Consider the following 22,963-nt stretch of genomic DNA (forward strand, 5'->3'; position numbering starts at 1 on the left):
AGCTAGAGAATATAACGCTAAGTGGTCAGAGAAAGACAAATACCATGTGATTTCACTCACATGTGGAATTTAAGAAACAAAACAGATGAACATGGGGGGAAAAGGAAAGGCAAACCAAGAAATAGACTCACTCACATGTGGGCCAAACGGGTGATGGGCATTAAGGAGGGCACTTGTGATGAGTACTGGGTGTTGTATGTAAGTGATGAATCACTAAATTCTACACCTGAAACTAATATTACACTGTATGATAACTAACTGGAATTTAAATAAAAACTTGAAAAAGAGAAAAAAGACTTAGATAGTTGTTTAACCTATCAGAGTGACAGAAGGCTGAGAACTAATACAACTATTTTATTATTTATATCATGAAATTATTTATTTATGCAACATTATTGTTATTTATTTGTTTATTTATTGTATTGATTTATTATTATCTTGAATTTTTACTTACAAGAAATGTTATTTAGCCTCAGCTGAGACCCAGTTGTCTACATAGCAAGTCACCCAAAGCATGTTATTATCTTCCTCCCCACTTAATCTGCAAAATTACCCGCAAGTTTTCCCAAGACTTATAGAATGAAATTCAACCCCTACTGAGCATATACCATAATCTTTAAGCAACCCTCCTGATTCTAAGGCTATCTTAACATTTTCTTAAAGGACACCAACATAGGGATGGGGAAGGGCCAACATAAAGTGGCATATGTTTTACCATTTAATATATTTTACTTAATTTTTTTCACTAAGAAATAAATTTTTTTTCTCTCAATCCCCTTCCCCTTCCCCATTGCACCCTATTTCTCAGCCAAATCCGCCAACATTTTTAATTAAAATGGCAAGGATAATCCATAAGAGAATACCTACCCTGACTATGTTTCATTTTGGAATGAGATGGAGTGGTCAGAGAAAGAAAGCTCTGCCTACCATCAGCACAAGGGCACTAGGAAGCAGAGTTAATGGAAATCTGAATTGTCTGGTTTTTCTGCAGTGGGCCCCAAGCTGGCCATTCTTATGCCCCACAGGTACCAGAGTCCAGGCAAAGCCACAGTGTGAAGGTAACACCAGAGCATCAGATTTACAAGATTTGAGGGGCAAAAATGAGTAATAAAACAATTTAGATCTATTATTGAGTAGAATACAAAATATGCTGAAATGTTTAAAATTGAAGGCTTTAATAAATTTCACCCATTCGGTCCTGCTCTCATACCTCTGAGGGATCTTTATTCAGTACATTTCCGCAGAAAAGTTTGAGGGGCAGTGAGCCACCATATCTGAAAGTTATGATGGAAAAGAAAAACATCTCCAAAGCTTTCACTCCCTCAGACCTTCACCAAAATATGACCTAGTAATAGCTATCATGTATCTACTCCCTCTGTACACCCTGTCATTCAATCTCCACATTAATACCCCGGGACCTAAGTATGACCATCCTCAGTTTAAAAGTGAAAAGGCTAAAACGTTAAAAGGCTACCTAACAGGTCCAAAGTCATATAAGTAAATAAAAATTTCAACTTATACCTGGCTGATTCCAAAGCCCAATCTCTTAGCTGGAATGCTGTGGCTACTTCTATCCGGTGACATATTGGTTTGCTATTCCCACACCAACTGGAGAGGATTGCCTCAGACAGCCAGGGATGCTGTGGCAGGTGGCTTGGTGTCTCACAGGGCAATAGCAATAACAGTCTTTCATCAAACAGATAAAGTGCCAAAGTCATTTCTCTTTAGTTATAAGCAGTAGGAAATGTCGTGCATGCAGACAGCAATCTGTTGAGCTATGAAAAGTGGCGATTCATTCTATTTTTTAGAAAGTTTTCACAAAAACAAATATTCTTCAGTTGGTGGGAGCATTTCAAGACATGGAAAATTTCAAAGCACTTGTTTGTAGAATTTATGACCTAAGTTTCATGATACCTCCTATCTTGTTCTTAGGAGGTTTTCAGATTTATACAGCGTGGCTTACTCTAATTGTATTAGAAAATTTAAAGATCCTATAAAGCTGACCTGCAGCCTAAACAGATATAACCAGGGAAGACAGATACAACCGGAGAAAGAGCTGTGAAAGAGTATTTTGCTAAAATCTTATTCTAGAGATTTTTCCATATGGTACTATGTAGTTTAGTGTTTTAAAAAACTAAAAGGCTGTCTTACATAAACAAAGGTGCCAAGTCAACATAAGGAAATTGTTTTAAAGGTTTGAATTAAATATGCATGTTATATATTTCTTCTTTTAAGCAATTACACTATTCACTCTGGCCTGGGAGGCTTTCTTCTTAATGATATTAAAACGAGGAAAAAGATTCATTGGCATGAATATGATATTTAACTGTTCAAATTAAAAGCAGACCTCAAAGCAGTCTTTCAAAGAAAGTATTTGAAATAACTTTTCTGTGAACTAAGCTGGTAATGACTTGGGGGGAAAAAGCCACCTCTCTGTCCTTTTTCCACTCCTATCCAACTACTCTGGGCCAAGGTATTCCCTGCTAATCATACATATTTTATTTTCATCCAACTTACCTGGCACCTTAATTTAAAAAAGAATCCCATAGTAAAGTACTTACTCAACACGATGAAAGTTCCCTTGCTTGTGCAATTTCTATTTCATGACAGCCTTCGCTTTATACAGTTCTTTTCATCTCCTTACTTTAAGGACTTGGTTTAGACTATAATTATTCTTGAGACTCCGGGTTAACACAACCATTAAATCTTGGATAGGTGGATGATAAATTGGAGGCTAACAAGTTGTACTGATCTTTTTCTGAGAATTCTTCTTGTTTGAACTCAACTACCATAAAGCAACATGAAGAAATATCTACATTCTGGAAAGCAACACACACACACACACACACACACACACACACACACACGCACAAACACACACACCCCACACAGGCACGCACACATGGGCATGCACACCATTATACTGCCCTTCAAAATTTAGATACTATGAAAGATTGTGGATTGTCTCTTGAAAATAATTTCTATTGGCCTTTTGGGGGGTTATTTGGGGGAAAAATTTCTAAATCAGTACATCATAGTTTACAAATTTCACATTTGGTGGCTTTAACCATTTTTAAAAAGATCTTCATCTTCCCCTCCATCTCTCCAATGGAAAATCATTGAATCGGTGTTCCTTTAGAATAAAGATAACATGGGGACGCCTAGGTGGCTCAGTCAGTTAAGTGCCTGACTCTTGATTTTGGCTCGGGTCATGATCTCATGGTTGGTGAGACTGAGCCCCGTATAGGGCTCTGTGCTGACAGCACGGAGACTGCTTGGGATTCTCTCTCTCCTCACTCTCTGCCCCTCCTCCTGCTGGTGCTCACATGCAGAGTGTGCTCATGCTCTCTCTCTCTCTCAAAATAAAGATTTAAACAAATAAATATAACATGGAATTTAAAGGGCTTTTCTAGTCTATAAATAAAAATCCTTAAGTAAGATTATTTTCATCTTCATTTTCAAAAATGACACTTCAGAACTTTATCAAAAATTCCAGAGCAAGCAAAATAAAGAGTGTACCCAATTCTCTCTTTTCCCATATAGCTGAAAGTGCATTTTATAGATATTTCAGTCCATACCCATCAAAAAAAAATTCTGGGACAAAAATCCGGTATTGGGGGCCTTTAGTGCTGATCCTTTGCATCTTAATTAATGGTTGCCCATGACCTGGTACACCAAGTATTGCACTTCTGGCATTATTTGTAGTTGGCTGAGATTCAATTAATTGAAATTTTTTGCTGTTGCTAAAGAAAATGTGAAACAGAGTATTTATAACTACGGATACCTGATTTTTATTTACAGTCATCTGAAGTATCAGTGACAGAGTTGCAACATCTTCTAAGGTTAGGATGTCAGAAACACTTGACTCTCAAAGATGCCTTTACAGTGTTTAAATATATATCTATACATATATATTAGGTACATATAATATTTTCTTCATAGGAAAAAATACTCATTTTACAAAGAAATTCTGTGTTTTGGAAAAAATAATCAGTCACATTAAAGCCCATTAATCAATTGCTAATCAAATAATTCCTGATCCTTCAAATGTAACTACAGCTGAGTTTGACAGTAGTTTATAGGACTAAATTATATTTTGGCTTAGTTTTAATATCCTGGGAAACTCACTTCATAATTGGTAGGTGTGCAAACATGCTGGCACTTCAGGTTCTTATTTTATTAGGAAAAATTCATTAGGAAATTCTATTTCCCCTGCCAGCTGAAATTACAGAGCAAGTCAGTGGCATGCTTAAGTATCAAACATGCTTTTTTCTAGATATAAAGTTTTCTTCTTTAAAAGAGGGATGTCGGAGGGTGCCTGGGTGGCTCAGTCAGTTAAGCATCCGACTTTGGCTTAGGTCATGATGTTGCTGTTCATGGTTTTGAGCCCTGCACTGGGCTCTGTGCTGACAGCTCAGAGCCTGGAGCCTGCTTCAGATTCTGTGTCTCCCTCTCTGCCCATTTCTCTCTCTCTCTCTCTCTCTCTCTCTCTCTCTCTCTCTCTCTCTCAAAAATAAACATTAAAAAAATTTTTAAAGAGGGTTGTCTGGGTGGCTCAGTCAGTTGAGCATCGGACTTCAATTCAAGTCATGATCTTGTGGTTCCTGGGTTTGAGCCCCGCATTGGGGTCTGTGCTGACAGCTCATAGCCTGCAGCCCACCTGGATTCTGTATCTCCCTCTCTCTCTCTCTTCCCCTCCCCTGCTCATGCTCTGTCTGTCTCTCTCAAAAATAAATAAATATTTTTAAAATTTTTTAAAGAAAAATAATATATAGAAGAAAACACTTTTTGTTTTGTTTTTTAAGTAGGCTGCCTTTTATGATATTTTGACTTCATGTTTTTTACTAATACTAAGTGGCCCAAAGACTGCAGATTGTTCATATGTACTATTCTTGCACTGCATAAGATCAGTTCTTTGTAAGCAATGAATGAGCTTACCAAAAAGGATACTACTCATATTCAGTGCCTGTTTACACGGCAACATGGTGAGTGTTCTACATACTGTATCATATGTAATTTTTATAACAATCCCGTTGAGGCTTAATTTAACTGTCTTGATGGGCCTGGCCATGCCCATCAGTGGAACCTCAAGTAGGACACCCAAGGGAGACCTGCTCCTAAGTCACTGTCGCTTCCCAAACCAGCACAGGTTGTGGCTTCTTACAGGATTTGAGAAATTTGGTGATCAGTTTCAACACTAGTGGAGTAAACTACAATAGGACTGTGTGGGTTATGCTATGTAAGAGAATAGGCTTCTTAATTATGGTAGAGATCATTAATGGGATATGTGCATTTTCTTTCTCCAGAAGATTTCTAAGTTAATTTGGGTACTTTTTCTTCCAATTTTTCATAAAGCTACTGAGATAGGGTATATCCAAGAAACATTGATTTCATTTTGCTTTTCTAGTAAATTATCAAATGTTTACCAATATCAATCTTTACTAACATAGCCAATCATGGTTTACATTCATACATGAGAAAAATTAGGATTCTAAAAAAAAAAATAAAGTCAAAAAGTTGGTGGCATATTAAAATGAGAACTAAAAATTCAACATCATCAAATTTTTTTTTGTCTACACATTATGCTTTTTCTATTAAAAAGCATTTTTCTGTAGCTTTAAACAATTAAAAGTCCATATTAGATGCCAACTGAACATTCCAATCTTCTACCATGGAATAAATAAATAGATGAATGAGCACTACAAAGTGCTTGATTTGATGACTGCAGAACATCAAGTAACAACGCACAATTATTTTGAACAACAACTTCCAGTGGGAATTAGCTTTCCGCTGGCCGTCATTGTGTTCCGGTGCCCCATTGTTTATAATTACACATGTACACTGTAACAGCACAGTCGTTAAATTAGAAATTGAACTTCTTTGACAACTGCAGTAAAACTTGACAAAAGATGAACGTGATTTTTTTTTGTTTCCCTTCCTTTTCTTTCACTTATTTAAACATGTATTAATTAACTTGTTCTGGCAAGTGTTTAGTAAACATTGAACAAGGGCATTTCTTTAGTGGTATAATTAAAATTCCCTCTTAAAATGTTTTGCATGATATTTTATGCACAATTTGACTCAAGTAAACAGAGGTTCTAATTAAAGTTTTTAAATGAAGGCAATCAAAATTGATAAAACATCCAGCAACCCATTGAAGCACATTGTCTTCCTGTCTGTGAAGGTTTAATTTGATGGTCAGTTAACATTAGCCTGGATTAGTTAAGATGCCACTACCTGCACAGACCTCCTTCAACTTTAGTACGTCTCAGGGAATAAATCTTTAAATGTTGCAGTACCCCTTTACGTTGTTATACAGTATTTATTCAATTAAATGTCTTCTAAGTTATTACACCAGGATATTATGAGAAGCATCTAATTTAGGTTATGAATCCTCTGCAGATAAAATGTTACATAAAACACATTGAATGAATGAAGCTATCCAAACATCAAGTGGGGGTTCGATTATTTTTTCCCATTAAAACTTGGTATAAAGAGCTACACAGCTATAAATAGTGCTACCCTTTTGGGTGAGAATAGCATGTAGTTTTCAGTGCTAACCGGCAAATGTCCAAAGCACATAAAAACATCTAGATAATTATCCCTTTTGCTTGCTCACTCGCTCTCTCTCGCCCCCCACCTCGTGTGTGTGTGTGTGTGTGTGTGTGTGTAGTCGGAAAGATGAAGAAAGATGGAAAAGAATTCATTTTGCCTAGAACGCATTGATTGACCTGAAGTGAAAGATATTTTAAGGGAAGCTTCAAACTCCCCATCTGTAAATTATTCATACATTTTCCTTTTAGTGATGCTGTAAACAACTCCAAAAAGCAAAGTTATGAATACAAGAATTGTTGGTAATTAATACATGACTTAGTGGCTCTCAAGATCACAGATGTCTCTAATGATCTTTTTTAATTTTTTTAATTTTTTTAACATTTATTCATCTTTGAGAGAGAGAGAGACAGACAGACAGAGCATGAGTGGGGGAGGGGCAGAGAGAGAGGGAGACACAGAATCCAAAGCACGCTCCAGGCTCTGAGCTGTCAGCACAGAGCTTGACGTGGGGGCTCCAACCAATGAACGGTGAGATCATGACCTGAACTGAAAGTCTGGTGCTCAACCGACTGAACCACCCGGGCGCCCCATCTAATGATCTTTTTAAATTATTGAGTATGAAAACAGATTCCTTGGGATCATTTCTTCAGACATCCAGGTTCTGTACCTTAGCTGTCCAGAAGTGGGAGCAGGAAGTAATTCTCTCTGGCGCTGCATGTAGAATCAGAGCCTGCTCCGTGGCTTTTGTAAAAGACAAAGCGAAATGCAACCCTGACTCCAGGGGGCCTCTGACTAATGCTGGGGTTTACTTAGCAAGCCTGCTCGGCTGTCACACTAAGCTACCTTTCCAATCTGCCTTTTATTATTTTAGTAATAAATGTGATAGCTTAGTCTCCTTCTAACACTTCTTTGTTTCAAGGTTCATTTATTTTGAGAGCGACTGCAGGCAGGGGAAGGGCAGAGAGAGAGGGAGAGAGAGAATCCAAAGCAGGCTCCATGCTGGGGGGGCAGAAGAGAACCCAACAAGGGGCTCCATCTCATGAAACATAAAGTCATGGCCTTAGAGGAAACTAAGAGTCTGATGCTTAGGGGCGCCTGGGTGGCTCAGTTTGTTAAGCAAACTCTTGATTTTGGCTCAGGTCATGATCTCATAGTTTGTGAGTTCAAGATTTGCATCAGACTGCGCTGACAGTGTAGAGCCTGCTTGGGATCCTTTCTCTCTGCCCCTTCCCTCCCCGCTGACCCCCTCCCACACACATGCACTCTCTGTCTCTGTCTCTCTCAAAAATAAATAAATAAATAATTTTTTTAAAGAGTCTGAGTCTGACGCTTAACTGACTGAGCCACCCAGCTGCCCCACACTTCTTCATTTTATTTCTTAATTTCTTTGAAAATTTCTTTGAAAGAGAAACCAGGTTTTATTTATCAAGTCCCTCCACCAAGACCCCAAAGTTTACTATTCCCAATCTGAAGATGAGAAAACTGAAGCACATCATGTCAAACCACTTGACAACTCCTCAAGACTAATGAGTAGTGATGCTGGGATACAAATGGGTGAACTTGCTGGATTGTGCTTCCAACCACGATGCTATGCTCTCCCTGGTAATAGCACTCCAGCCCTAATTTCATACATAAGCTCAGAGAGATAGAGAAGCTTGTCTGAGATGAAATGGGAAGAGAAAGACAGAAACAAAGTGGTACCTAAAACCCAGCTCTCCTAAACACCACCACAACAACTTTTGATAGTCGTCGTACTTAGATTTATTGTACATATCCATGACTTCTCCAGCATTCAAGAGACTTGGACCTTTTCTTAATGATTCCAGGTCATCGTTATGAATATTCATTGCTAGATTTGCAACATCGTAGTACCCTCAAGTGCTGCTAAGAATTCATATGTTCATCCTCATGCCCATGAGTCATCCTGTCATTAATTCAGGCACTGAGTCATTCTTACACTCAGTCGCCTGTGCATTCATCCATACACACACTTATTTTACAAATGCTTATCTGCTGTCACTCTGCACAGGCACTGTTCTTGGCATAGGAACACAGAGCATCACTACTTCCCCAGACCAGCCCCTGACTCCATCCTTTGTCTTTAGTTCTTCTGCTGGCCATTTGTAGCCATTCTCTCTGCCCCCCTCAGCCATCGCCTCCTACTAAAATTGGTACTCCAGCCTCCAGCGCTCCTTAGACCAATCTCTTTAATTTGCTGGGGATTTAGAAACCTGGTGATAAATTTGTTCAAATTTTGTCTGAAATGAGGGTAAGTAAAACCTAGATGCTGTCTCCATGAGCAAACTACAAATGAGACAATGAATGTTATAGTTAAGAAGGAGCCTCTAGATTAGCTGGGTTTTAGCCAGCTTCTGCCAACCACTGGCTGTGCATCCTTGGGCAAAGGATCCAGTCCCTCGAAACCTGTGTTTCTCATCTCTGAAGCAGAGGGTAAGGATGATAGTCTCCATCTCAAAGGATTCTTGTTTAAGAATTACATCTTGGGGCGCCTGGGTGGCTCAGTCGGTTGGGCGTCCGACTTCAGCTCTGGTCACGATCTCGCGGTCAGTGAGTTCGAGCCCCGCGTCGGGCTCTGGGCTGATGGCTCGGAGCCTGGAGCCTGCTTCCAATTCTGTGTCTCCCTCTCTCTCTGCCCCTCCCCCATTCATGCTCTGTCTCTCTCTGTCTCAAAAATAAATAAACGTTAAAAAAAAAATTTTTTTTTAATGTTTTTAAAGAATTACATCTTTAGGGGCACCTGGGTGGCTCAGTCGGTTGAGCATCCAACTCTGGCCTAGGTCATGATCTTGCAGTCCGTGAGTTTGATCCCTGTGTCAGGCTCTGCGCTGACAGCTCAGAGCCTGGAGCCTGCTTCAGATTCTGTGTCTGTCTCTGTCTCTGCACCTCCCCCGCTCACACTCCATCTCTCTCTCTCTCTCTCTGTGTCTCTCTCTCAAAAATAAATAAACATTAAAAAAAAAAGACTTACATGTTTATAGAGCATTTATTCCATTACCTGGCACAGAGCAAACCTTTGCTGTTCTTATCTAGCTTATGTACTTAGTGATGACTATTTTTACCTCTAGGAACCTGTATGGCTGTTACAATTTTAGGGAAGTCATGAAGACTCCATTCTAAAGTCACAACCATACTGAACACTTATCATGAGCTGTGACTCCTCAAGGTGTGTTCAGAGCAAGGACTCTGGTGCCAAGGTCAGGATCTGGCGTTATTACACACCCATGGCATCACTTTGGACAAGTTACTCAACTTCTCCAAGCTTTAGTTTCTCATCAGCAGAAATTATAAGATTATCCACCTCACAGAATGGGCATGAGGGCTAAATTAAAACATGTCTATGGTAGCATAGTATCTTCACATAATAAGGTCAGGGATGGAACACAGCAGATTTAACTAGTATTACTACTTATTAGACTTCATGTAATTGATGAAAGGCTTAGATATAATATCAGGAAAAATTAAATACAACATCTCCACTCCTTATGACACTTTGCAGCAGTATGAGCCTTTAGAATCATCTGTGATGTGCCAAGTTTCGTAACGACTTAATGATAAACCCAACCATGTGACTCCTGCTTTTACAATTCAATAAATTTAAATCTGCCCTGAACTCCTTACACCTACTAAGAAACCCTTGTCTCCAGCCGACCCCAGCTCCCAGCCAATACTCTCAGCCTGCCCTCTCATTGAGCTATTGAAAAAGAAGAGCAAACTCATTGAAATCATTCACACTAATGTACAAGTGGGTTTTGACATCTTGCAGTCTTATTCAAGCTTCATTGTCTTAAATGGCTATGCATCCAGAAGAATTAATGTAGCTCCCAAAGAGCCTAACTTACAAGCAAGGAGTAATATGAAATCAAGTCTTTCATACATTTCTGCAACCTAGACATATAGTTTGCTACAGAAGTTGTTTAAAATTCATGCTATGAATATCTAATTAAAGGTGTAAAATGCTTTCTCTTTTCCTTTGTTTGCCTGAGTAAATCTTTTGGGAAAAGACAACATCTACAAGCCCAGACACCCTCAGGAGCCAGGCAACATGCATAAAGGAATGAAACAAGCAATTGAACAGCGTCATTAAGGATTGGTGGGAAAGCACCTGCCATGCTTGGGAAGGGAGCTCCGTCCACTCCAGAAATAAAAATGTCACCAGAACTCCTGATATCAACTTAATCCAGAAATGAGCATGCACTGATCTTTAAAGATTGGTGGCTGATTTTGGTTTAACTGTTCAATTGCAAACAAGAAATACACAAGAGGCAAAACTCTGCTCCTGGTATAGCCTATGTGTGTCCTCTGCTGAGATTTTTTTTTTTCACAGCTTAGGTAATTATGGCCATCTTACTGTTAACACCTCACATGAATTCATTCATTTTATCCTCACAGGCATCCTATGGGGTAGGTACTGTTAAAATTGTCCCATGTTATAGTTAAAGAAATTGAGACACGTGTTGATCCCCAGCCAGTGTTGAGTAGGGCTGAGCTTCTAATCCAGATGTGTGGTGTGCCAGAGTCCATTCCTAACCATACCCTGATAACTTTCTCTCATGATAAAATAGGTTGGAATTCTTTCCCCATGTGGAAAAAGAACTTCGTCTTTATCCTCTGATTCGTGCTTTTGGGGGTTTCTTGTCCCAAATGAGTATTTCACATCAACAAATATTCCTTGAGCCTCAACTACACATGAAACACCATTTTATGTGCTGTAACACATTTGATTTTATCTTCATTAATGCAATGTGTGGAATGTGATTTTAGAACGAGGGTAATACTGTTAAAATAGCTTCATCTGGAAATACATCAGTTTGCAAACAGATTGGCATATTATCCACAAATATAAACATTTACAAAAAAAAAAACAGGCATCATTTGATGGCTGTTGCCATGATGATTCATTGGCACAAGAGAAATGCTACGTGATGAGAGGTGCCAAAGCTGTTTGACACATTTCAGTGGAGTTCATTACACACATGAAACAGAACCAATTTTACTCAACAGTGACTTTGACATTTACAGAAAAATGAAATGGAAGTTTAGAAATGAAGACTTCATGTGAAATCTCTACCAAAAATTTTAAATTGGTTCTATCCTTATGCCACCACTTCTAGAGGATCAGCCATGTACTGTAGACTTTTTATGCACAGCAGGAGGCAACTTATTCAAAACAAAGTTTCTTGGGAGAGCGGATAATTGATCTTGAAAAAACTTAATTGGTTGTAAAGCTCCTCTCTCAGAATAAAGAACATGGATGTTTTTAAAGATTTACTTGAAGAAAGGCACAGGTACCTTTGGCTGCCCTCTGTTTGGTTTATCCTGATATCACAGTTCTGTTTCTTAAATTTGCTAGGTTTTAATGGAGTAAATACCATCTTCACCCCCACTGCACCCAAAGGCTTTGTGGGACTAGAGCAATTTCAGGCTCAGAGTTGGAATACAATAGAGTCAGGAGAAATGTTAAGTAGTTGTAAATAACCAGTTGTTTTCTACTTCATTAATGATCTAAGGTGAGAAAATGTACCAGAACTTAGTGAGGGATTTATAATACATATGCCAAAGCATTGCTAATGGGTTCTGCCAATGGGTTAGGATGACTCATGTATAGACAATATTTTCAGAAGTGTTTTTTGTAAGCAGCATCAATGCAAAATACCATGCTACAGCATTTATATGCAACACTATTTATTCAAAGAAACGGTTTCTGGGGCGCCTGGGTGGCTCAGTCGGTTAAGCTCCGACTTCAGCTCAGGTCACGATCTCACGGTCAGTGAGTTCAAGCCCCGCGTCGGGCTCTGGGCTGATGGCTCAGAGCCTGGAGCCTGCTTCCGATTCTGTGTCTCCCTCTCTCTCTGCCCCTCCCCCGTTCATGCTCTGTCTCTCTCTGTCTCAAAAATAAATAAAAAAACGTTAAAAAAAATTAAAAAAAAAAACAACAAAGAAACGGTTTCCTACCAGATTTTAAAATATTCTCTCACTATGGTAAATGGTTAAAGTATATTAAGAATGTTGTTTTATTGAATGCTTCCTATGTTTTTAGTGCCCAGGTTAAGGCTCTGCATACCAAAGAATGAACGTGCTTGGTTTAATTTGTAAGCCTAGGTAGCATTATAGTAATATTGCACTGATTAGAATTAATCAACAATAATAGAACAAATGTATGCTGAGTCTGAATTCTAAAACTTTAAAGTAATTATATTGCTTTTAAACCTGTTTAATATTTACTTATTTGTTTGTAAATAGCATAATAAAATCAGTATCTCAAAACCAGATAACACAGTTGAGACATTCAGACTGTTATCAAACATAAGTCACCAGAGAAGCAATTCAATCAATAGAGAAGTTTTTAATTAGCATATTAATGATTTGCAAATAGAAGGTGATTCCAAAGGACTCTAGGGAACTTGAAGACACTGTAGTTTATCTTCTCATTCTATATATCCCTATGAAATATTTTTACATTATTAATTTCCAATAATCTAGGGAAAAAGGTTTTGCAAATCAAAGGAAAACTTTAGCCGAGCTTGTGCATTAATTATCACATATTCTAAACTGGTAGCTCGTGAATTAATGAGTTCCAGGCTCCTCCTAAATGGCTTTCATTAAATAAAAGCTGGACTTGGCTACGTACTCGCGTGAAGATTGAATGTATATGCATACTGGCTGCCAGGCAAATTAAGTTACAACATATGCAATTATCAATGCTGTGTGGGCCTTGCCCCACTATCCATAAACATGTTTTTTTAATTTTTTTTTATCTTTGAGAGAGAAAGCAGGGAGAGGGACAGAGGGAGGGAGAGAGAGAGATGGAGGGAGGTAGGGAGGGAGGGAGGGAGGAAGGGAGGGAGGTTGAGAGAGAGAGAGAGAGAGAGAGAGAGAGAGAGAGAATCTTAAGCAGGTTCCATGCTCAGCATGGAGCCAGACGTGAAGCTCGATCGCACAACCCTGGGATCATGACTTGAGCCGAAATCAAGAGTCAGACAGGCCACTGACTGAGCCACCCAGGTGCCCCTATCCATAAACATCTTAATTACCTTCTACACATCGCTAAGAAAGGGCTTCTGCAATGACTCAAACTATTTTTCCGGATCAACCACTTTCGCATATCACATTTCAGAGCGTACAAATGATGGCCTATAAGAAACAGAAAATCCCCCCAAAAAACCCAGATCCCAGCAAAAAGAAAATAAAAAGTAGAGACGCAGTCTATCAAGTAATCTTTTAAGTCCATTGCTAAGCTGCCATTAAGCTGCAATTAGGCAGCTCAAGTCTTGTTTTTATAGAGTTTTTGATATTTCTAACTGATTTGCTCTTAGTGCCATGAGGGGATGGGGGCAAAAAGGTACAATCTCTACGTTGTTTTGCATTGTTTGCTCTCTCGCGCTCTAACCTTCTGATTCTTTCCTGACTGAATACCATGCCTGCCTCCTATTTTAAAATTCAGTGTCTATGCATGCCCTAACTCTTTATCTTTTTGGTTTACTTCTTGACATCTACAAAACGAGCCTGCATAGCTGATTACTACTTGCCATGTGGTACTCCTGTATTTTGACTGCTTACAAGTCAGCAACTTTCCCATATTTCTCAAAGTTGTGCTACACTGGGCTTTTCCCTCCTTGACCTATGGCAATTCCGCATCCTAAGAATCCTGTTTTTTGAATCTAAGAGTATGCTTGGCATATGTTTTTATTTCATATTTTTTAATTAAGTAAAATCTAAAATATATACATATCACTCATTTAAACTTTATCATATTCTTATCCAGTATAACGTTAGAATAAAAATAGCACATAAATTACACAAAGACATGTTTGTCCGGTATCATTTTTACAAGGGCAAAATTACTACGTTGAAACTGGGTTCTGATTTTTTCCACCTGAATAAAGATGACTTTCAAAACCTTAACACAACAAAATGGAAAGGAAGGGCACCTGGATGGCTCAGTCGGTTGAGCATCAGACTTAGGTGCTCTCTCTGTCTCTCTCAAAAATGAACATTAAAAAAAATTTTAATGGAAAGGGGGGAAAAAAGCACAGATTCCATGAATGAGTCCATCCTCCAGTGAACTTTCCTTTTTGCCCACATTCTTCATGCAGTCAGTGGGCATAAAGCTCCCACCCTCTCTGTTTTTATACTATTACTATGAAATCCTGAATTGAAGTCTACACAGAGGAAAATGATTAGCAAATGGTGTGCTTTTGATTTTTAAAGACGTTCTATTTTTTTAATTTTAAAATAATTTGACTAAAAAAAAGAATTTGACTTGCTCGGAAGTGCTTCTAGAAAAATTAAAAAATATTCAAGCATAAGAGGGAACCATGCTATCTTTTGCAGACTTTTGCAGTGTGCTATAGATGGATTCTTAATATGCAATGCATCATGGTAACAATAACAATAGTAATAACAACAGTAATAATAATAATAGCAGTTGATACTTATTAAGACCTTATTAAGCGCCACGCGCTGTTAGAAGTGCTTTGCATGGAATGACTTAATCCTTACAACACACTATGAGGTAGTTACTGTAATTATCCCCATTTACAAAGAAGAAACTAAGGTACAGATGAGATTAAGCATTTTCCCAAGTTCACAGCAACTAATGGACAGGGTCTGGATTTAAACCCAGGCAATCTGGCTCCAGCATTGATAATCTTAACCACCATGCAATCTTGCCTATTACAAAGTATTAAATGAGAATGCTAAGTTATATATTCAACAGTTCAGTTTGTTGGAGTTTTTTTAAACTATGAATTTCACACAGAAGTCTATCCCTCTAAAAAGCTAACACTAAATATGAGCGGATCATAGTAATTTTAGTAATTTTGCATATTGAGTTTTTAACAAGGGCACACCCTGCCAAGTTGATACAAAAAGAGCTGGGTTATAGCAAAACTAGATGTTCTAGCATACTTGCAAACACTGCTTAAATTTGCATCACTTTAAAAGCTCATTACCAACTAAGCAAAAAAAAAAAAAAGAAAGAAAGAAAAATACTTGACATTTTGGTATCTGTGATATTAAAAAGAACTAATATTTAATATTCAAGTGGCAACAGCTTGTAGAGTTTCCACACAACACCCACAGGGATCGATTTTTCTTTAAAATGGCCTTTAGGAGTCTGCCTTTTAAACAGCTGACACCTCCATTCTCTGTATCCCTCTTTCCTGCCAGCACCATGGGGCACACACTGAGTGCAGCAACAGACGTGTAATTCTTCACTGCAGGATTTGTCTATGCAAATAATGGAGAATATGAGAAATTAAGAAAAATGCAATTTCCACTGAATCAACCTCAGTGTAATCTCTCCTGCTAAAAATGAATAGATGTCTTTAGAGGGCTTTTCTCCATATGCTCCCTCAATCCCCTTTATATACTATCTGCGAGAAGAACAGAATCGTCATTACCTAACCGAGCATCAGTTATTCCACACCTGTACCAAGGCCACATAATGACAAGTATACGATTGCCTGGCATTTTTCCAGCATGACTAATTGTCACAGTATTAATTCACTCACCTGTGGAATTTTCAACTTCCCCAGCCTGCTGTCAAGAAGATGCATAGTAATGGAATAAAGGTTTAAAAATGCTGAACACTATAAAATATCTCACTTATATTCCAATAGAAAGCTTTCCACTAAACCATGTGTTTGGTGGCTATAATTACTCATTGCTGGGGTAAAAAAAAAAAATCAAAACACTGGTCATCTATAAATTTACAGACTGTTACAATAATAGGAGACACAGAGAAAATTCTGTTCTTATTACCTAAAACGTGTTTCTTTATCTGTATTTCTTTCGTGAATGAACCAGTTTAATTACTGTTATGTTCTACATTACAAAGCGCTGCATATGTTTGGTTAGTATAATTTAAGAAATTTTCCCATCTCAAATAGTACAATGAAGGAGTCATTTGTTAGATTCTTTTTCGAGAAATATGGAAAAGTTTAGGATGGAGATATGGGCATGTATTATTTTAATTACATGAAATATAAACCACTTTGTAACATCTTTGCCAGCAATCTGGCCCAAGGATTTTTTTTAATGTGAGGTTACGTTCTTGAAAGTTAATATTTGTCCTGGAAAATTATTACTCACAAGTATAATAGCTGACTTTTCTGGAGATCCTGTAGCCGACAACTCTCACTGTGATATTGAGATATACCTGATGCACCTGTTAAAATTACATAGGCATTGTGACCAATTTATATATATAGGCTTGATTGCTTATGATATATGTAAAATTTAGAGATGAAAACCCAGGATTTCCTAAAGAAATTTAAATAGAATTGCTCATTTAATTCCTATATTCTATTATATACAAATTCTGAAACATTATCCTATAATGTTATTAGGTCGTATGAGGAAAAACAGCTTCCTGGTCAAGTCTGAGAAATCCTTTATTAAATGTAGGCTGGCATCGCTGTTGCAAAATTTCACTCCAGAAACTTCAATGTGCTAGTATGCATTTTGAAAAGAAGATGTGTGGTCTTTTCCAACCTTCCTTGACCCAGGCCAGTCTACCACAACCCATGGCTGGAGCCAAGAGTCTGAAGAGCAGACTCTGCCTTGACTTATGCAGACACATCACAGGTACTCAGTACATTTTAGTGAAAATTCAACAGTATCCACTTTCAGCTGAATTGAAACTGTCTGTGATATTCTTTGCCTCAGACTTGTTCATGAGGAGATATATGCAAATGGAATCAGAAACACAAACTCGTTTCTCCTAACCAGATCTCAGCCCACATACTAGCGAGGAAAAGAGAGTAGTGAAATAATCCACTCTGGCATGTTGACCTACAGCAATGCTATTACTTAAAATAGGATTTTTAAGCGCTAGAAAAGGAGAAAGGAAAACAGCAGCTTCCTACTCGGCACATGCCTTCCATTTAGCATATCTGAAAGAACATTTTCCTCATTTCAAAATTGATAGCCAACTTATTTTTGTTGTTTTGCTATTGAAATTTCCGCCCTCTCTCTCCAGAGCTTATTTGCTCTAACACTGAATTTTAAGCATCTCTAAAAATGTTTGATATGTTATTATTCTTTCCAGACATCCTCTGAGAGCCAAGCAAAGAACATTAAGGAAGAAAGGAGGGATGACACTGGACAGAGTGCAGTGAACAAAGACACTTGAAGGAGCAGGGCACCCACTGCCCAGAGACTGGACTGTGTCATCAGAATGAGAACTTACCGGTACTTCTTGCTACTCTTTTGGGTTGGTCAGCCCTACCCAACTTTCTCAACTCCGTTATCTAAGAGGACTAGTGGTTTCCCAGCAAAGAAAAGGGCCCTCGAGCTCTCTGGAAACAGCAAAAATGAGCTGAACCGTTCGAAAAGAAGCTGGATGTGGAATCAGTTCTTTCTCCTGGAGGAATACACGGGATCCGATTATCAGTATGTGGGCAAGGTAGGATTCCATTGGGCACTTTGACATTCTGGTTTTAAAGCCTGAAGAAGTTACTCCTAATAAATAGACGGGGAGGATGTGAACCATTCCCCCAATACAGTAAGAATTGTTGCTTATCTGGTGAGACTTTTTTTTTTTCACTTGAGTAGTTTCGGGAAGAAGACTGTAGCAAGAAGCTGAGAAATGTTAGCAGTGCAACAAAGAAAGAAATGCTTCTGCTGAAAACGAAACGCCCACAACCATCCACATAGGATTATCATAAATCCTTTAATTTTTACTTTAGCTTGAAAAATGTGGTCCAGCTATTCTATAAAGTAGGATGTATTAAAAACAGGAATAGAGCGATTAAGCTGTAAGGGAAGGAAGGTTCCTTTTTCTGATTCTGAAAGCAAACATTCTGAGCGTTAGTCCTTTGGCCAGGTTCAAATTAACTACTTCTTAACACTGCACCCGACAGTGCCATCCATTCTCTGACCAGATGGAGCCCTTTGTCCGCAAAATCCACCATATTGCCTTAGATTTGGTCGCTGTTATTGTTGCTGCTATGGCTGGTTTTGTCTTGTTTCAACTGGCCAGAATCAGGCATTTCAAAAGATAGTGCTTTAATTATGGCAAGGTTCACAAAAGAGAAACATGGTTATGTAAAGGTGCTATTTCCAAATATCATCTGACCATTTTATTGACTCTAGAAAGTAGAGTGAGGAGGGCATCACTTATTATAGCCCTTGGAGGTTACTGGAGCTGAGTCAGGGAAACAGCTCAGTTATACTGTCATCGTGAGTTTCACTGAAATGTTATCATCAGCTACATTCTTGTTGCAGAATATCTGCATGCGGCAGAGATGGGGGGACAAATAGACACATATTTGTATTTTGTAGCTTCTGCGTTTCATAATATGGTACTGATAAGAAAAATAATTGTCACATATCCTTTATATGAACAGAGAATGAACATAACAGAAATGATAAAATGTCTTTGTTTATGATTACAGCTATGATTTTGAAACAATCATATTAGGATATCATGCAAACAGCATAAATTTTGCAGATTCCAAGGGCTCCGCATTCACATTTCAATCTGTTATCAAATATCCCCTAAATAACAGTGTGCAAATATTCTCTTTAAGTATTTACCATTATAAATGAAGGAAAGCCATCCATGGCTTGGGCTGAGGTAACCAGGCATTGTTCCAATGAATGAATTATTAATGTGGAATAAAGTAGGAGAGGAAGTATTCAGTGGAGGGGTGAACATCAACACAGATCCCCAAGGGTTTAGCCTTGAATTTGATGTGAAACTCACACGCTGTGTGACTGCTGAAAAAAGACAGTCCACTTATTTGTACTTCTCTCCATTTCCTTGTGAAATTTGACTAGCACTATATTAACAGAGTAATGGTTGTAAATAATAATAATAATCTTACCACCTTTAAAGCACTTTCTGCAATACAAATAACATTATTGTCATAGAAGATTAAAATTTCTTAATAACTGATCCCCCCTTTTTCCTTTATGCTTTTTTCTTCTAAAATTGTGAGGCCATTTTATATCAAAAATACCTCGTGTTCTTAAAGAAAGGCTGGGATATTTCAGGATTCTGGAAACAGAAATGGATAAAACCACATAGGAATCAATTTTACCATGAGAATTCTGAGAGGTAATATTGCCACAGGGAAAAGTTTTGAGCTGTGGACTCCAAGTGGATCTGAGGCTGCATGGCTGCACTGCCACATGTGTGGCCAAGGCAGGTTATTAACCTTCCCGGGCTTTAGTTTCTTCATCTGGAAAATGCAGGCAGTGAAGCCTGCCGCATGGACTTACATGAGACAGGAACTAGTGGCTGGCACATAGTAGGTGCATAAAGACAGTATTATTACTGGCAAGCAGATCAGTTATAAACACTCTACTAAATCTATCTGTAATGCACAAATATTGATTTTTATATCATTGCAGAAGTAAAATGAGGTAATTAAGGGATCTCCCAATGGATAGAAAAGGTAGAAGATGGAGGCAAAATCCCTTCCCAATCATAGCTTCAACTTAACGAGTTGGATGTAGGTATTTTATTGGCAGCTAGACCTATTTCCCTACCTTACCATCATCCCTACCCCACCCCCACCTCCTTGAAGTTATAACATATAAGAAGATGTCTACTGGGGGGGGGGGGGGGGAAAGCAAGGGCAATAATTGAAGTTGTCATGATTCCCAGCATTGCTGCATCAGATGTGTTTAAGACTGTAAATAGGGCATTTCCCCAAATCTATCTTTGGGATTATGCTTCATCAACAGGCAAAAGGATTTGAGTATAATGTGTTTTTATCACAATTAAGAATAGGCCAAAATAATTTTTTAAGGGAAAAAAATGTTTGTTCCTTCTGTGGCAACAAGTTGGTACACACTTTTTTTTTTTTTGAGAGAGAGACAGAGTGGGGAGGGGCAGAGGGAGAAGAGAGAATCTTAAGCAGACTCCACACTCAGCGTGGAGCCTGACAGTGTGGATCCCACAACCCTGGGATCATGACCTGAGCTGAAATCAAGAGTCAGATGCCCAACTGAGGAGCCACCCAGGAGCCCCTGGTCCACTTTTAAATAGATATGGAACAAAACACATACCTGATGTGATGATCTGGATCCACAAGGTCAAGAAACTTTTGGAAAAGGAAAAAAAAAAAAAAGATTAAACTATAGCAGAGGTTCCAAAACATTCTTGGTTTGCAGTGCCCTTGATATTTCGATAATTGTTTTTACAGTGCCCTTAGGACACAAGAAATAGAGCCAAACAACTTAACAGGTATTTATGTTCTAACAAATAAGTAGTTATTTGAAAAAAATACACAGCAATCAGCAGAAAAACCAATATTTTAATTTTATTCATAAATAACCACAGTTACTTACAGCATGTGGGCATCTCCCAGGCACTGTGCACCTTCTAAGATCAGACGCTGCCCCTCAGTTCCTTTTCCACATTGATTTTGCATTGTACTCTCTTATTATCACAAGTTCGATGGGAAAATATAAATATATGACATCATCGAAAGGAATGGAGCACCACCTACTGTTGAAACTGTTAACTTCTCTGGCCTAGTAATTCACAAGGAGACTCACAGAGCCCAAGTGTTGCTAGTACTTCCCTCGAAATGTTAAAATACTTCCTGGCACCACAGTGGGTTCCCTGCTACACCCCAGGATGCCTCAGCATGCACTGTGGACAGCACTGGACTGTAGGTAGGCTGGCACTTACAGGTGTACAAAGGCCAATAGAACCTTAAATCTTGCTATTAGCCTAATGAAATAACATTACTTAGAGTCCATCCTCTGGGCCTGAAATGAAAAAGATTGGTCTGTACTTGTAAAGGACAGAAGTGTTAACGAAGAAAAAGTAATGCAGCTGAGCAAGTAGCACTTAAAGTAGAAGAGTTTTTTACTCTACAACCATCTGTTTATATTTGTATTCATGTTCGTTGTTTCCATTACTTTGTGGTAAGTCTGTAGGGACAACGGTGAGGACGGTGAGTGAGGGAAATGCGAGAATGGGTGGGAGCAGAGGGCTGTCGGTGTGGAAGGAGAAAAGAGGGCGAGTCACATGAGCACAAGAGAAGACAGAATCCTGAGGCTCTGGTAACAATGAGGTGAATAGATAAGATCACATTCAAAACTTGGACCTCTCTCCTCTAAGCTGTCTGAATGCTCCCCAGCATTTCACTGTGTCCTGTGGCCAGTAAGATTAATGCAGAAGCATGGACACGGCAGGGCTAGGGAGAGAGGCACTTACTGGGAATAAAAGTGGGGAAGGCCAATTAGAGCTGAAATATTGACAATCTGGATTCTGATTTATGAGAAAAGTCTCCACACCTCTACTCACCTAAAAATGGTGGTGGAAGGTGTGGGCAACAGGGAGGGAAGATGTTGTCTGTATTGGGTAAGAGTTTGTGAGCTCAAGATACAGATATACATACAGATACAGATAAAGAACACGATTTCTTTTCTAAAATACATGACCATCGGGGGGCAGCTTGTAGCAGAGTTAGCATAAACACCATCAGTGTCACCTGGGAGCTTGTTAGAAATGCAGACTTTTGGGGCCCCACCTGAGATCTATTGAATCGTAATCTACATTTCAACAAGATCCCCGGTGAATTGTATGCATATTAACATTTGAAAAGTGCTGCTTTTAAAAATGCCTTGGCCAGGGTCTCACCTACCCCGAAATTCTGACTGAGTTGGTTTTTAATTGTTTATGATTCTAATATGTGGTGGAATTTGACAACCACTGCTTCAGTTCGCAGCATTATCACTGGCAATGACTATAACAAAACATGGCAAGTTCAGTGATAAAATGGGCCTCTAGAAAGTACTATGGAACTATGAAGGAGAGGGGTCAACTGGGCGTGGGGCTCAGTAGAGCTTTCTAAAGGAGGTGATAATATTGGAAGCACTCTTAAAGGAACAGCAGGTGTGAGCTCATACCTCAGAGGGAGATTTAGCAGGACTTCCCAATTAATTAGATGCAGAAGCCAAAAGAGAGAAAGGCAGAAGTTCAGACAGAGATTTCAAGACTGGACAGTCAGGAGAGTGAAAATGTCACCAATGCTGGCAAAATGGAAAGTGATACATGTTTTCATGTCAAGGGGGAACAGGAAGAGTATTTGCTTTTATATGATATCCATCTGGGTTATCTTTGGCTTATGTAAACTTAATAGAAAAATAAGGGGGAAACATTGTAATTCCACATTTTCAGAAAACCCCACACCCCTCCTGCCAGCTTTATATAATGTAGCAATTCCTTGGTGATGATTCACATATAGTCTAAGATTAGGTTCAATAAGAAAAGAAGAACATAGTAGAGATAGATTAGATTTTGAAGATGCGGCCAATCGTTAATACAAAGATGAATATATTTCAAGCTCAGAACTTTGCACAGTTTTAGGCAAAAGATTTGCACCTGATCATTAAACAGTCCACAACAGTGTTTCATTCCCTG

At 38.6% G+C, this 22,963-nt stretch overlaps 1 protein-coding gene across 8 annotated transcripts in view; it reads left to right on the forward strand.

The window, feature by feature from the left end:
- The window catches only part of CDH6 (cadherin 6), a 127,270-nt gene that overhangs the window by 53,837 nt on the left and 50,470 nt on the right, over positions 1–22,963 (forward strand). For all 8 annotated transcript variants that reach the window (XM_060634398.3, XM_081796020.1, XM_060634399.3 and 5 more), the window contains one exon: positions 17,627–17,983. In XM_060634398.3, coding sequence (XP_060490381.1) covers positions 17,756–17,983 — 228 coding nt within the window. In that variant the 5' untranslated portion in view covers positions 17,627–17,755. The remainder of the gene's footprint in view (positions 1–17,626; positions 17,984–22,963) is intronic.

This window comes from Panthera onca, chromosome A1 (genome assembly GCF_046562875.1).
Source record: "Panthera onca isolate mPanOnc1 chromosome A1, mPanOnc1 haplotype 2, whole genome shotgun sequence".
Classification (NCBI taxonomy): Eukaryota; Metazoa; Chordata; class Mammalia; order Carnivora; family Felidae; genus Panthera; species Panthera onca.